Source organism: Mytilus edulis, chromosome 6 (genome assembly GCF_963676685.1).
Source record: "Mytilus edulis chromosome 6, xbMytEdul2.2, whole genome shotgun sequence".
Taxonomy (NCBI): Eukaryota; Metazoa; Mollusca; class Bivalvia; order Mytilida; family Mytilidae; genus Mytilus; species Mytilus edulis.
This window is the reverse complement of record NC_092349.1, coordinates 70,165,576-70,179,732: the sequence shown is the minus strand read 5'-3', so window position 1 is coordinate 70,179,732 and position 14,157 is coordinate 70,165,576. Positions and strand designations below refer to the sequence as shown.

Here is a 14,157-nt window from a genome sequence, read left to right as displayed (position 1 = left end):
TATGATTTTATCTGGAAGACGGAGAGGTGATAAAAAAAAAAAGTTTCAAAATTGGCCTTAAATAAAAATAATTTAGAAAAAAAACAGTCATGTTCTTTGTGAAACAATGTAAATAAATGATGAATACCTTTATATATACCATTTACATAGGCTTGTTAAAAACTTTCCACTTCAAACTATCATGAGTACTTGCAGTTGATAACAATAATTAATCGTTTTTGATATAACCAGCAATACACCCCCATTAGCCCCGATTAGGTAACTATAAAGACGAATATCCAGTGACTTAGTAATCAAAGCTCATTCTGCATTTTTTTCAAGCATGTTTTGAGATTTCAATTGAAAATAAGAAAAAGTATTATCAAAAACGCTTAAACATGTTAAATTTAATAAAGTTAATTTTTTCAGTGACAATATAGACGGGTCATTTGACTTGAACGTGTTGAACTTTTATCCAGCCAGATGTGGTCAACAAACGCTAGTGACCACCATGTCCCAGAAAAAAGGCAGTGTAGTTTTATAAATATGAATATACCTGTACAATTTAGTCATAATCAGCTGTATAATCTAACTGATATGTATAACTTAAACAGTGATACATTTAATAATGAAAATTCCCACATACGTAAATGTAAGTACGTCACACTAATTTGCTACCAGCATTATATAATTATAGACATTATAGTTCAAGCGTATCATTTTTAGAGGTTATTATAACGCTCTAGATAGTCGACTCTGGATATGCAATTGAAGGTTAGTGTCACAGTTACAGTATTAGTGCTATAATATTCATTTATTTGTATTCTTTTTAAAATCCGATAATTACGGTTCGGTGCATGTAACTCATTTACAATACAGCGGACTGCAGACAAGAAAACACACATTTCTAGAACCCACAGGCACTTGTCTCTAAGTTACACCCTAAGAACTTGGACATACAGGTATTTTTTCAGAGACAAGGGACTGTGATAAATCCCGTGTTGTACCTCACTACATAACTGATTAACCTAGAGAAAACATTACGGTTACCTGTGTTTATTAATCTAGTTTTTTTCGCAGGATTGAGGATTTGATCAGTCACATTATAATGATTATTACCCGATGAAAATAGGATCCATTGTACGAGTAAACACACACACACATACATGTAATAGACAAGGTAAGTGCTGTACACAACATAAAATATTTATAAACAGAATTGTCGAACTTTGAACTGTTAAAAGTCGATATATATATGTGTAGTAACTTAGTTTACGGTACATTGCAATGTTTGGAAAATATACTGCTTCGTGTAGAACGTTGTACATGCACAGTTTTTTTTTTACTTCATTTATCCGTGTTGTGAAATGTGTGCGTTTTCAGTTCGACTCAATATCGTTATTATATCATATATCATAACTTACTTCCGCATTCTCCATATTTAAAGCATTTTGGCATCATATGTAGGGTTGGATTCTCATTCAATGTTCGATTTTTAAACATATAAAAAGACCTGTAAGACTTAATCAAGAAAATTCAAGAATGAAACACTACGGAGACTCTCCACTACTTAAAAAAATAGGTTACGAGGCACCGAAAACGTTTTGGGAAGTATTAAAACATACTATAATCATAAAATGGAATTGCTATCATGGCTAGGGTACCGCGGCGTGTACTGTTGTATTCATGGTGAAGTTAAATCCAATGCATCGTAAATTGAAATGCAACGCCATCCAGTCAATTGACTCTGCATACAAAATTCCTGCCCCTATCAAACATATTTCAATTTTCCGTTTGCGGTCGAATTTCCATGCAGCTCTTTATCGCAATCTACAAATTTATTTTTTGCTTTGTGCATTAAAAAGTAATTTCTTTCCATCCTGGAAACGTGACCAATACTTGCCACTGGACAATAAGCTTAAACAATCAAATTTGAGAAATAGGAGTTAATTCATTTTTTTTTATTTATCATTGACTGGCCGAACATAATGATATATAGGTATATTTGCATGTGTCACCGTTTTTTAAGACTAATAAAAATAAACTAGCAGAGAGTATTTTGGGATGTTTAAAATCGTAACTGTAAAATGGTAGATTTGAATAATTCGATCATCGATAGCCAAGGGTGGTGATCCAGTTTTTTACTCTCAAGATCACCGTCTCTAGCTAGCTAATGGTTGAGATTCTGGCCCTTTCTCTCCATGTGCGTACAAAGATGAATATTGATATTGTAGAGAGAATAAAAATGTACAATTGTAAGCCTAATCATGCTTATATCAAAGACAGGAGTTGTGGTAAGGTCCCGTCACTAAGGTTGTTATGAGGTACCTATCAAATAGACCAATGTGCAAAGACGTAAACGAGTACAGGTAAATATACGGCTTTCAACAATACGCAAACCCAATACCTACGGGGCGCCGAATGGGACTCTTGTGGTTTTGTACTGAAATTCAATTTTGTAGGACAAAAGTGAGTTTTGTTCAACAAAAATGATTTCAGTTTAACAAAATTTGTAGCATACTACAAATTTAAATTGTGTCATACAAATTATCTTTCAGTGGACAAAAGTTACTTTTGTCATGACAAAATTCATTTTTGTAACACAGACTTTACTTTTGTTACCTAATTTGAAAATTGGGCGACAAGAGTCAATTTTGTATGCAAATAAGTTTAGTTTGGATTCTGTAAACTAATTTGCATACAAAACTGAGATTTTGTCACAAAACTCAATTTTGTCTACACAAAAAATAATTTTAATTACAAAATCACAGGATGCTAATTAAATCAACATGTTAATTGCGTACAAATTCAATTTTGTCTCACAAAATTTACTTTTGTGTTTTAATTTCCATATCAGGTAACAAAAGTCAATTTTGCATAGTACCTATCAATCTAATTAAAAACCGATCTCTCATGCTCCCGTTTTCTGATATATTTCCCACGCGACATATCAGAAAACGGGAGCATGAGAGATCGGTTTTTAATTAGATTGCATACCTATTTGACAAAAATGAATTTTGTCTACAAAAATGAATTTTGTCATTACAAAATTGAAGTTCTCATAAAACAAGTCTGTATCACATAGTTTTGTAACACAAACATTATTTTGTTATGACAGAATTGAATTTTGTGTACACAAAATTGATTTTGATTACAAAAAGTTTAAGTCCCATTCGGCACCCAGTAATACCGTATAGTCAGCTGTAAAAAGTATAAGAAAACAATTGTTTTTGATGACATATTATGAAAATTCGATACATAAACCTATGTGTTTATCGTTTCTGGTTTTTTTTTTTATATATAGATTAGACCGTTGGGTTTTTGTTGAAATTGTTTTACACTAGTCAATTTTGTGTCCTTTATAGCTTGATGTTCGGTGTGAGCCAAGGCTTCGTGTTGAAGGCCGTAATTTGACCTTTAATTCTTTACTTTTTACAAATTTTGACTTTGATGGAGAATTGGCACTCTTAAGCCCCAGTCACACTGTCCCGTACAGAGGCGGATTTAGGGGGGGGGCCCAGGGGGCCCGGGCCCCCCCTTTTTGGGAAAAAATTTAGTTGCTTATATAGGGAATCACTGAAGCGTGACTGGAGCGGGCCCCCTCTTAGGTCAGTCAGTAGACCCACGTTTCTACCACGCATTGTGATCCGTTTCGATACGTAGTAAGCACGTTTTGTTACGTCCCGCTTAGCTTTGATACGTTTTTACTAGGTCTCTACTTCGTTTCAATTTTCGCTACGTTTGTTGTTGAATTTTCAAAACATACGGGGCAGGTCCCGTTTTGAACAAAATATCACTACTTTCGATACGCTTCGTTATGTATATTCCCGTTTTGCTACGCTTTCAAAATGTAGTAAAATGTATCTCTTGAAAAGTGACAGTGTGACTGGGGCTATACCACATGTGTTTCCTGCTTAAGCTGGTACTTAACCTGCCCTCGAACGGTTAGCCCTAGCTTAATTGTGTCTCTTGATGTATTTAAATAAATGTTTTACCTGAAAGTCTTAATGTGTGTAGAGGTTTCTTTAAACGGATTTGATTAGGACAATAAAAACCGTCATCGTGAAACTTGACAGAGTTGCAACCTAAATTCTATAATGATATGACAATTCTGAACTAGATCATTATCTATCAATTTAATAAGTATGTATGTAACATAGTTTAAATTTGTTTATTTCCAGTCCCCACATGGCTTCAAATACCTTTTGTGGACCTTGCAGCAGAAAAGATACTTCGTCTTCTGCTTTATCCTGGTGTAGCGATTGTGAAGAACCGTTGTGCAAAGAATGTGTTGATGCTCATCGCGTTATAAAAGTATCGGCTGCGCATCACGTGGTTGACTTGGAACATGCGTTGTCTGTTCCTGGAGCTATAACTACCTCTCAGCAATATTGCGATAATCACACAGACCTCTTCCTTGATTTATTTTGTACGTATCACGATGCACTATGTTGCCGAGCATGTATGACTGAATACCACAGAAACTGTGAAACAATTGTGCCAATTGATATTGCATCAAAAGACATCAAAGACTCGACTCTGCTGACTGACTTAAGCGAAGAGTTGGATAATATTATTACTTCTTCTAAACAGATCGTAAACGTACGCAAGAAACATAGCGACAGTATTTTAGAACAAGAGAACACACTCAGGCAAACAATCAAGAAAGCGAAGGATAATGTGATCGCATATGTAGAGAAGTTAGAACGTTCATTGATGAACGACCTCAAAGAAAGGAAGGACGCGCAACAGGCAGAATTACAAGCTGAGAAAGAAACCATGTTGAATATGGAGAAAGAAGCAGAAGAACTTCAACGGCAGATTTCTTATACGACAACAAATGGTTCTAAAAAGCAGGTGTTCTTGCTACTTCATAAAGTAAAGACAGGCATTGCAAACATGGACCAACGTATAGAAAAGACAATACGAACAATGCACAAACCAATATTACAGTTCAAAGAATCTAATAGTGGGTTTACCTTCAGGGAACAATTAGGAAATATACAATTAAGAAATGATACGTGTTCAATCACATATAATTCACCAAAACTCAGATTTGCTCAAGTCTTACCAGATCCAAACATCACTTTTAGCACCTTAGAATTCGAAAACAAATTCGATGTTGATACTAGTCCTCAAATGCAAATAACCGGTATGACAGCAACAAAGGATGGTAAATTGTTGTTGTGTAATTACAGAAATAATAGCATCTTAGAGTATGACTTGAGCGGGACATTTAGTTCGAGTTGCCCATTATTCGGTGCTCCTTGGGACATTACCACAGTTCCAGATGAAAAAGCACTAGCTGTCACTACTATGCCGAAAAGTAGTTCAATTCGTTTTATCAATGCGGAAAATCTAAAACCCGGGAAAGCTGTCGAGTTACCGGGAAACTGTTACGGAATAGTGGCAACAAAAGACAAGATTTTGGTCGGTGGTATCAATGAATTTTATATATTGACTACAGAAGGCACTCATCAAACCACAGTTAAAGTTAAGAAGCCGACAAGAATGTGGTACATGAATGTTGTCAACGGCAATCTAATTTATTCAGATCAGAACAAAGTATTCTGTGTTAATCTTGAAGGACAGGAAGTATTTGTTTATAGTTCACCCGGTCTTTCTAGACCAATGGCAATCGCCATGGACCACAAGAGTAACCTCTACATACCCGGATGTCACTCGAATAATATACACCGTGTAAGTTCAAGCGGTTCATACGTCGATACTGTTCTTGGGCAAATCGATAATATTTCGAATCCTTGGGCAATTTGTTTCGATCACAACTCAGGAAAACTTGTGTTTGCTAACGACGATGGCAAAACAATTTGCGTCTTTAAATGCAAATAAACATATTTGTAATGGTTACTGTTTCTCAATCATTTTTTTTTTCAATTACGAACATCGCTCTCATTGCCGTTCTTTATCCCAGTTGTTTTGATTGGTTGTGTGTGTTTCCTTATTATTTTGCCTTTACATTTTACAAAATACGCTATAGGATTTTGTTATTGTTGAAGGCCATTCGGTTTTAGCTGGTGAATATTTGTCTCACTAATGATAATACCACTTTATTTTATTTTAATTCTGTAGTCCCTATAAATAAATTAATTATAAGCTAAATGTTGAATGTCTGTTGGATCTCGATAATCCAACAGTAAACAAAAATACTGAAACATTCAAACTCGTAAATCTAGAACAAACCGACTAAGCCATGGCTTTAAAGAAAAAGGAATTAAAAAAACGGTAAACAAAACACAACATAGAAACACATAACACTGAGCAATACAAACCCCCTACAAAAAAACTAGAGGAATCTCAGGTGCTCCCAAAGGATAAGGCTGGTCATCCTAAAGGAGTACTGACAAAGTTTGCATACATTTAATTTTCATAGAAGACCTAGGCATCATTCCGACTGTTTTTAGTTGAAGGGTATCAGTTTGCTGAAAGTAGAAAATTGGTATAGCAAATTACTACTGAAAATCGGACACAGCAGACGTCAGCATGAAGTTAAAAATTGTTTTGCAGTAATTCGGTCAAATGATCAACCAGAATGCAACTCAAATATGATTTATTGACTGTTCGCTTAATGTCCAGCGGCAAATATTTCATACATTTTCATGACAATAAAAGTTAATGATAACTGCAAGAGGAAAAGGTTATGTTTGATATATGGAAGGGAATATCTGCCATAATCATACATTTCTTAGTTTGTTAATATCGTAATTTGTAACGTAAATAAAGTCAACAGTAGTATACCGCTGTTCGAAATTCATAAATCGTCTGAGAAAAAAAAACAAATCCGGGTTACAAACTAAAACTCAGGGAAACACATCAAATATAAGAGGAGAACTTCGACGACACAACACTAAAATGTAACACACACAGAAACGATCTATAATATAACAATGGCCATTTTCCTGATTTGGTACAGGACATTTTAAGAAAAGAAAATTGGTGGGTTGAACCGGGTTTTGTGCTAGCCAAACCTCCCGCTTTTATGGCAATGTTAAATATAACACTAAAATGACGCCATTACATGACAGGAATACAGTACAAAATAACGCAAGAATATTCAGGACAGAGAATTACGCAAATTAACAATACAATACAATATAGAACATTTCAACAACAAACAACAGAAACACTGAAGTGAACAAAAAACAAACGACAATGCAACAGACACAGAAACAAACAATAACAATTGCTATTTTCCTGACTTCGTACAGGACATTTTTTTAGAAAGAAAAAAAAATGTTGTGTTGAACCTGGTTTTTCGGCTAGCCAAACCTCACGCTTTAATGGCAATGTTAAATATAACACCAAAATGACAACACCACATGACAGGATCAAAGCAGAAACACCCAGGACAATTTGCAAAATTTGTAAAATGATTTTTTTTTTAATTTGTAACGTGTATTTTGATATCCGATACATGAATTCCTACATTTCTTGATTTGTGAAATATAGTTTCTTACTGTGTTATTGCAAATTTGTCTTAATTTGTTAACGTATTTTTTTCGTTCGTTACATGCAGCTCTATATTTTTTAATTTGTGAAATGTAATTTCTTTGAGTCATGTTTTGGACACTCCTGTATGCGCACAATTTTTGTTATAGTTTATAAATCTAATGAATGTATCAATTATATTAAATTTGAACCTCGTGCCGTTTGAAATAGTGTAAAATAGACTAAGTAAAGAAATCATCAACACTGTATCCAGAAAAATCTGTTTATTTCCGTTACACGCATTATAGAATTATTTCCCTATTTCTATATATAAGGAGGGCTGAACTAATTTTCGTTACAGTTTTTCAAGGGTCATAATTAGGTTAAAATAAAGACACTCAGATAAATCGGACACTACTTATGGTAAATAAATATAAATATTGACAGCAGATTTCAGTCAGTATGTAACTAATGGTAATATCTTTGGTTAGCTTGCTTGTTAGTTGAACCGTGAAGTCATTGTTAGGTAAGGTATACTACCCTCCTTTTAAAGTAGCTTAGTCCTACAGACTAAATCTGCTGTAAAAAAAGCCAAATATTTACATGGACACAAATATAAAACTTACTTTGTAGTCTGTTTACCCTTTGCTTTATTTGAGTTGATTGTAGCCGCTAGGGTTTATCAGCGCAGTCAAAAATAAAAGAATAAAGTAGAACATAATCAATTTTCCAAGGTGTTAGTGTAAAAAGATTCGTTTTAATCTTATTTTATAAAGTGTAACGTCAATTCGTAGGATGACTTTTAAAAAATCAACATAATTTATAATAAGAAATTTCCTTCATTACTTTTATGTCCATACGCCAAAGATAAAGTGTGTACTCTACGATTGGTCCTTCATATTTTGAATGCAATTTCAAGTTCAAATTAAAAATATGAGTCATGATAAATATGCATTTTCATATTTTTTTTTCTAAAATTCTATCAAAGTGACTATAAAACATAGATAATTATATATAAATAGCTCTATTTAGATGTTTGTACGAAAGAAGACTACAGTACCCGAACACGTTATTCTGATTCCAATCCACTATATTCTTTGCTCTTATTTACAAACATAGAATGCTTATCGAAAAACAGCAAACAGCTTAATTTTTCCAGTTAGAAATCGACCTTAAGACATCCTACATTTAACACCACGAGACTTCGAGAACAGGCGACAGGGGAAGATGGTATACAACGAATATGAAATATATAAAGCAAGCCAGTTTTCCCGCATTTTTACAATATATATTATGTCAATTATTCTTGTAAATATTAAAGCATTTTAAGTGTTTAAATATTACAGACGGAACTTGACCCTTAACGAAGAGGTATCATGAATATTATATATAACCAGGACGGAACAAGATTAAAATTAACTTGACACGTCGCCAAGTTTTTGAAGCTGTAAGCACTTTGTGTGTTTGAATGATACATCCACATAAACAGCGTTTAGTCATGATAGATACAATATATCCAAAACTATCAGTTCCCGTTTAATTGGCGCGGTTAATGATCTTTAATGAAACATGTACATGTACTCACTTGTGTATTTTTTTTTGTTGCATTGATAGTTTGAATGCTCCTGGCATTTTAGATTTTTTTTCTATGACAATTGATGCACAATAAAGGGTAATATAATTTCAACTTGTCAATAAACAGAACGTGCACCTTGCTGACTTTGAGATTCAATTTAAAAAAATAATCTTGCAAATCTTATTCCTCACAATATGAATTAAAGTAAACGCGACTAGATATAAACGAGACAGTAATTAAACGACAAAAATAACCAAACTTATTTTATAATAGGCAAGCGTCTATATACAATGTAATAGTACTTGTGAATGTAAACTGTCATCATCCGTAAGTTCGCCAAGTAACACACAATGCCTACCAAGTCAGGCAATTATTTTTTCAGACTTTATGTTTGTACCCTCGCATATGTATCAAAAGTAAACATTGCTACTTAACAGACTATGTGAAAACGGATGGGTCGGGCCCTCTTTATCGTTGTGTGTTATACATGTATTCGTAAAAATTGCGATCGACTGTGCTTTCTGTAAATCGCATTTCTGTTAGAACTATTTAAAGATACTCAGTAAATTTTTAAAAAATAATTGCAAGAACATACCTTCAAATACCCACTCTGGACCTGGTAATGTCGATTTTCTGACATGAAATCTCATTCAAGGAGGTTGTGATGAAATAAAACCACAACACAACCAGTTTGAATAAGGACACATGTTCATGTTTCTTTTCTACAGGGTATGTCTAGTCCACACAATCTTGATAAGCTGTAGATAGTGTACAAAATACAAGCGTCTATTCTGATGGCAGCAAGATCACAATTATTATCTCAGTCGTTTGACCGTCAAAGAACACATGCGTATCTGACTATTCGATCCATTTGACCTCCAAGGAACACATGCGTATCTGGGTAGGAGGATGCAACTGAAACCGCAGCACCTCATTCAAGCAGGTTGTGACCTTTTCTTTTTGTCTCAACCAGGTTGAACAAGGGGCAGCAACTACATGTATGTTTAAGCAGGGTCCACATGGCACGTGCAACAAAGGTTAAAAATAAAATACATTGTGTCACTGAATCAAGATTATAATGGATGAATACAAGAGACACAATTTATATCAAACACATGCATGACTTTATTCGAACATAACTATTTTCCAAAACATTTGAATATACAGATAGTTTAATTATAGTTCGCAAAGCATACTGATTGAGTATTAAAATAGGAATAGATTGGAGTGGAACTTTCATCGCATTACATTTCTGTCTACCAATTCATCAGAATTCATTTTCAGTCGTAAAGCTATATATATTTAGGGAAATATTACGATATAGAGCATGCGACGTGCAAATTATTACATATTAAAGATTACTGTCTACAAGTAAGGTTGCAATGTTTAGCAGTTATTTAACATAACAGAGATTTAAGAAAACGAACACACACACACAATAAAAAAACAGGAATTTTTGGTGCATTTTTGACAACAGTGCTAAGAAATAATCTCTACTTTGGTTTTTGGTATAAAATTATGAGAGATTATTGATAAAAAAAAATGCAGGAAAACTATGTTGAAGCGGTCAAATTATCAATGGAAATATTAGATCGGATTAAATTTTAGAAGAAATACATGTATGTCCATTTAACCAAATTAATGGTATTCTATGGTATTTAAATCATAAAATTAAGAAATAACGTTGAAGTCTGAAATAAGAGTTTTGCAACATTTCACGGAATATATATAAACTGTGCAAAAGCATTTATGTTGCTGCTTTTGAAAATTGATATTTAATTTCAGGCAGCTATAACTGCATCCAAATGAGACATATTTGAATTTGCTTATTAAATTTATCAGTTGTCAATAAAATTTGTAAATTTGGACCAACTAAAGAAGAAGAAAATTGAAATAATATATTTTGAAGAAAAAAAATGTATTACAATTCAGTCATGCCAATACTTACATTACTTAGCTTGATGTATTCGGATTGGGTCGTGTTGTACATTTTCAATATGGACACTCATTCAAGGAGGTTGTGATGAATTTTTTTCAACACCACAACCAGTTTGGATAAGTGCTCACGCTGAAGACTTTTCTCGTAATGAATATTTCCCGCTCTTACCAGCAAGACATCGATCAAGTGATGAAAATCATCCGCGCCGCAGCACCTCATTCAAGCAGGTTGTGACGTATCAAGACCCGTCATCAACCGATTTGAATCAGGACCCGCAACACAGTCTAACACAAGTTAAAATGTCTCTTTTAAAAATCCAACAATAAGGAAAAATACACAAAAGAAATGAACAAATCCAAATCAAATTGTGAACTGATACAAGTTGTTGGTCGAACGCAACTTTTATATATTTTCCGGACAAATTAAAACACGTAATCCGATTGGAGAGCTTAAATTTTCGTAAGTCAGGCTTTCTCTACAAACTAGAATGTGTACATCCGCTATTGTAATATCAACTAAATCCAGACATTTTGCCAGAGTATCAATACATCCGCCGGCAGGACGTTCTATCCGGCTTGTCAATCCATGTACTAGTTTTGACGTACATAAATCTACTTAACATTTTTAAGTGTTGCGGAAACTGGATGAAATGCGATGTTGTTGTACTCAAGTGAAAGATTCCCAAATAGTCCACGTATAATAAGTGTTTTGTACACGTTTGTGTAATATATTTTTGCAATTTATTGTCGTAGATAGAAACATACCAGTAAAAACAGTTTATATCATAAAAACTTTACAATATCGTATCATGCTTTTTCTTCGTACATTGCCGTCAATAGCAGTCGTAAGGTGTCATGAATGACAGTTGTTTACTTGATTGTTTGTCCAGATGCATATGATCATCTTTGCAAAGAATTAAGAAACATCAAAAAAGGAAGAAAATATAAGTCTACAATAGTCGACATTAGCTTGATTTTTTTTTTATTTTGAAAATTTATTTATACAACTTCTAAGGGGTAAATGTCATATATCTGAAGGATCTAATACTAATCCCTTTACGAGTCTGAAAGTATAATAAACATAGTATATAAAAAATAATAGCTTTACTATCGTGGAAAAACTTTTCCATCAATTATATTTTTAAAATCGTACACGATCTAAGCTATACCCGACACCATTGTGTATGACAGAATTACATATGGTTCTACACAGCTACTTTTGCATAGGTACTATTTCTGTACTAAAAATTTGTAGTACTGGAAATTTACTTTTAATATTAAGTACTATTGTGTTACTACAAAATTATGGTAATATTTAGGTACCTGTATTTTACAGTGCTGTATTTGTATTTGAAATTTAGGTACTACAGATTTTTGGTTACTACCGTCACATTTTCAGCATTTTGTAAGATTTTTCTATTTCAAATCTCTCAAAGTTATGATTTTCAAATATAGAATATTGTATTATTTCTGTACAAAAATATTTAGTGCAAATCAAGTACTGTAGAATACAAGTACCTAAATATTACCATAATTTTAAAGTAAAGAAATAGTACTGCATAGTTTTAGTACAGAAATAGTACCTATGCAAAAGTAGCTTTAAAACTTAGACTTTTTTTTATTCGAAAACAACATGTAAATTATTTCAAATGTTTGCTCAAGGTGCTGTCTTATTTTGTTGAAATTCTTTTGTTTTTTGTTGTTGTTGTTGTTGTTGTTGTTTTTTATTTCAATTCCATGAGAATTTACAAATCAAAATATTTCTAAATTTATTTCTTGCGCCATAAAAAAGGTCTTTGACTCCATCACTTATTTGTGTGAATAATACGTTTGTCAACTTTTTTGAATTTTGTGTCCTCCATGCTTTACAACTTTGTACTTGTTTTGGCTTTCTAACTATTTTAATCTGCGAGTCCCTGATGGGTCTTATGAAGATGAAATGAAACGCGCGTCTGGTGTAATAAATTATGATCCTGGTACCTTTGACAGCTATTGTCCAACTCATTTTCAAATACGTTAGAATCATGTTAGGTATGCGATTGCGGTAATAAATTCTTATGTAATTTAAATTCCAAAATTTCTAAACAATTACTCCGCATTTTCAAAGAATGAAGATAACATAATTAACTTGCATACTTTTTTAAAATATTTGTCAGATGCTATATTGTAACTATTAACATTTTCATTAAAAAAAAATATATAAAATTCTAAGTAAAATGACAGAGTTTTTCAATGTTGAATAAAAGACTTATACACAGACTTTTTAAATAAATGCTGCACACAAGTAAAAACACTTATATATAAGTCACATTCTCAAGAAAATAAAATGTTATATTTTCACAATTTTCATTCTGAATCAATTCCTTTCTGAGTCATGAAGAAGTTTATGTCTGCGCTCCATAGAATTATAAGAAATATTGACAAAGATAGCAACTACAGGTCGCCATTCGGGTTTCATCAATAAGCAAAACCCCTACTGCATAACTATAAAGACAAATGTAAAACAATTCAAACGAAAAAATGTATATTATTTATTTTTTCAACGGTCCATTTTCTCCCCTTTTTGCCGATTGTTTATTATTGTTTGCCCCACCAAGACATTCCTATTTGATGCTGTTATCAGATTAAATTATCAACGAGAGAAAATCTTTGTAAAAAGCTGTGGAAATGTTGGACTTATTTATTCAAATATTCTGATAAATAGATACTGCAAAATATTTCAATCAAAGAAAAAGAAAAAGTCTATGCTATGGCGTTTAAGATAGTTGACTGAAACTCTTATACTGCGCAGATTTTGTTGAGAAAAGTCTTAAATGAAAACTGAAAAAGTCTATATACAATATAAAATAAGAAGATGTGGTACATGTATGATTGCCAATAAGACAACTCTCCACAAGGGACCAAATGAAACACCAATTAACAGATGTAGCTAGGTCACCAAGTGTGTTTCTGTGTATTTATAGACTTTATTTGTTATAAACATGTAGTTAACTTATTTCAAAAGTTCGATATAACTAATAGTTGGTTTAAAAAATCTCGTTTGCAGTTAAAATTATCGTTTATTCTTATAAAAATAAAATACTTGAACAAAAATAAATACATATTTGTATAACACTAATGTTTACAACCATGATTCGGATATCATCAAGTTTCAGGCGGAAACAATAGATCGATCACATTTCCTATCAAAACAGTCGTGTCTCGAGTGATTTATTCAA

At 32.8% G+C, this 14,157-nt stretch overlaps 1 protein-coding gene across 3 annotated transcripts; it reads left to right on the top strand.

Annotated features, from left to right (window-relative positions):
- The first annotated feature begins 585 nt into the window (after window positions 1-585).
- LOC139528273 (protein wech-like) lies at window positions 586-5,845 on the top strand. Of its 3 annotated transcripts, none has more exons than XM_071324177.1 (3): window positions 586-631; window positions 1,060-1,159; window positions 4,161-5,845. In XM_071324177.1, exon 3 carries the CDS (start codon window positions 4,168-4,170, stop codon window positions 5,827-5,829), a length of 1,662 nt encoding a protein of 553 aa, XP_071180278.1. In that variant the 5' UTR covers window positions 586-631; window positions 1,060-1,159; window positions 4,161-4,167; the 3' UTR covers window positions 5,830-5,845. The 3 variants fall into 3 exon arrangements, with proteins under 3 accessions (XP_071180278.1, XP_071180277.1, XP_071180275.1); XM_071324176.1 differs by having other exon boundaries at window positions 612-753; XM_071324174.1 differs by lacking the exon at window positions 586-631 and having other exon boundaries at window positions 995-1,159.
- The last annotated feature ends 8,312 nt before the right edge of the window (window positions 5,846-14,157 follow it).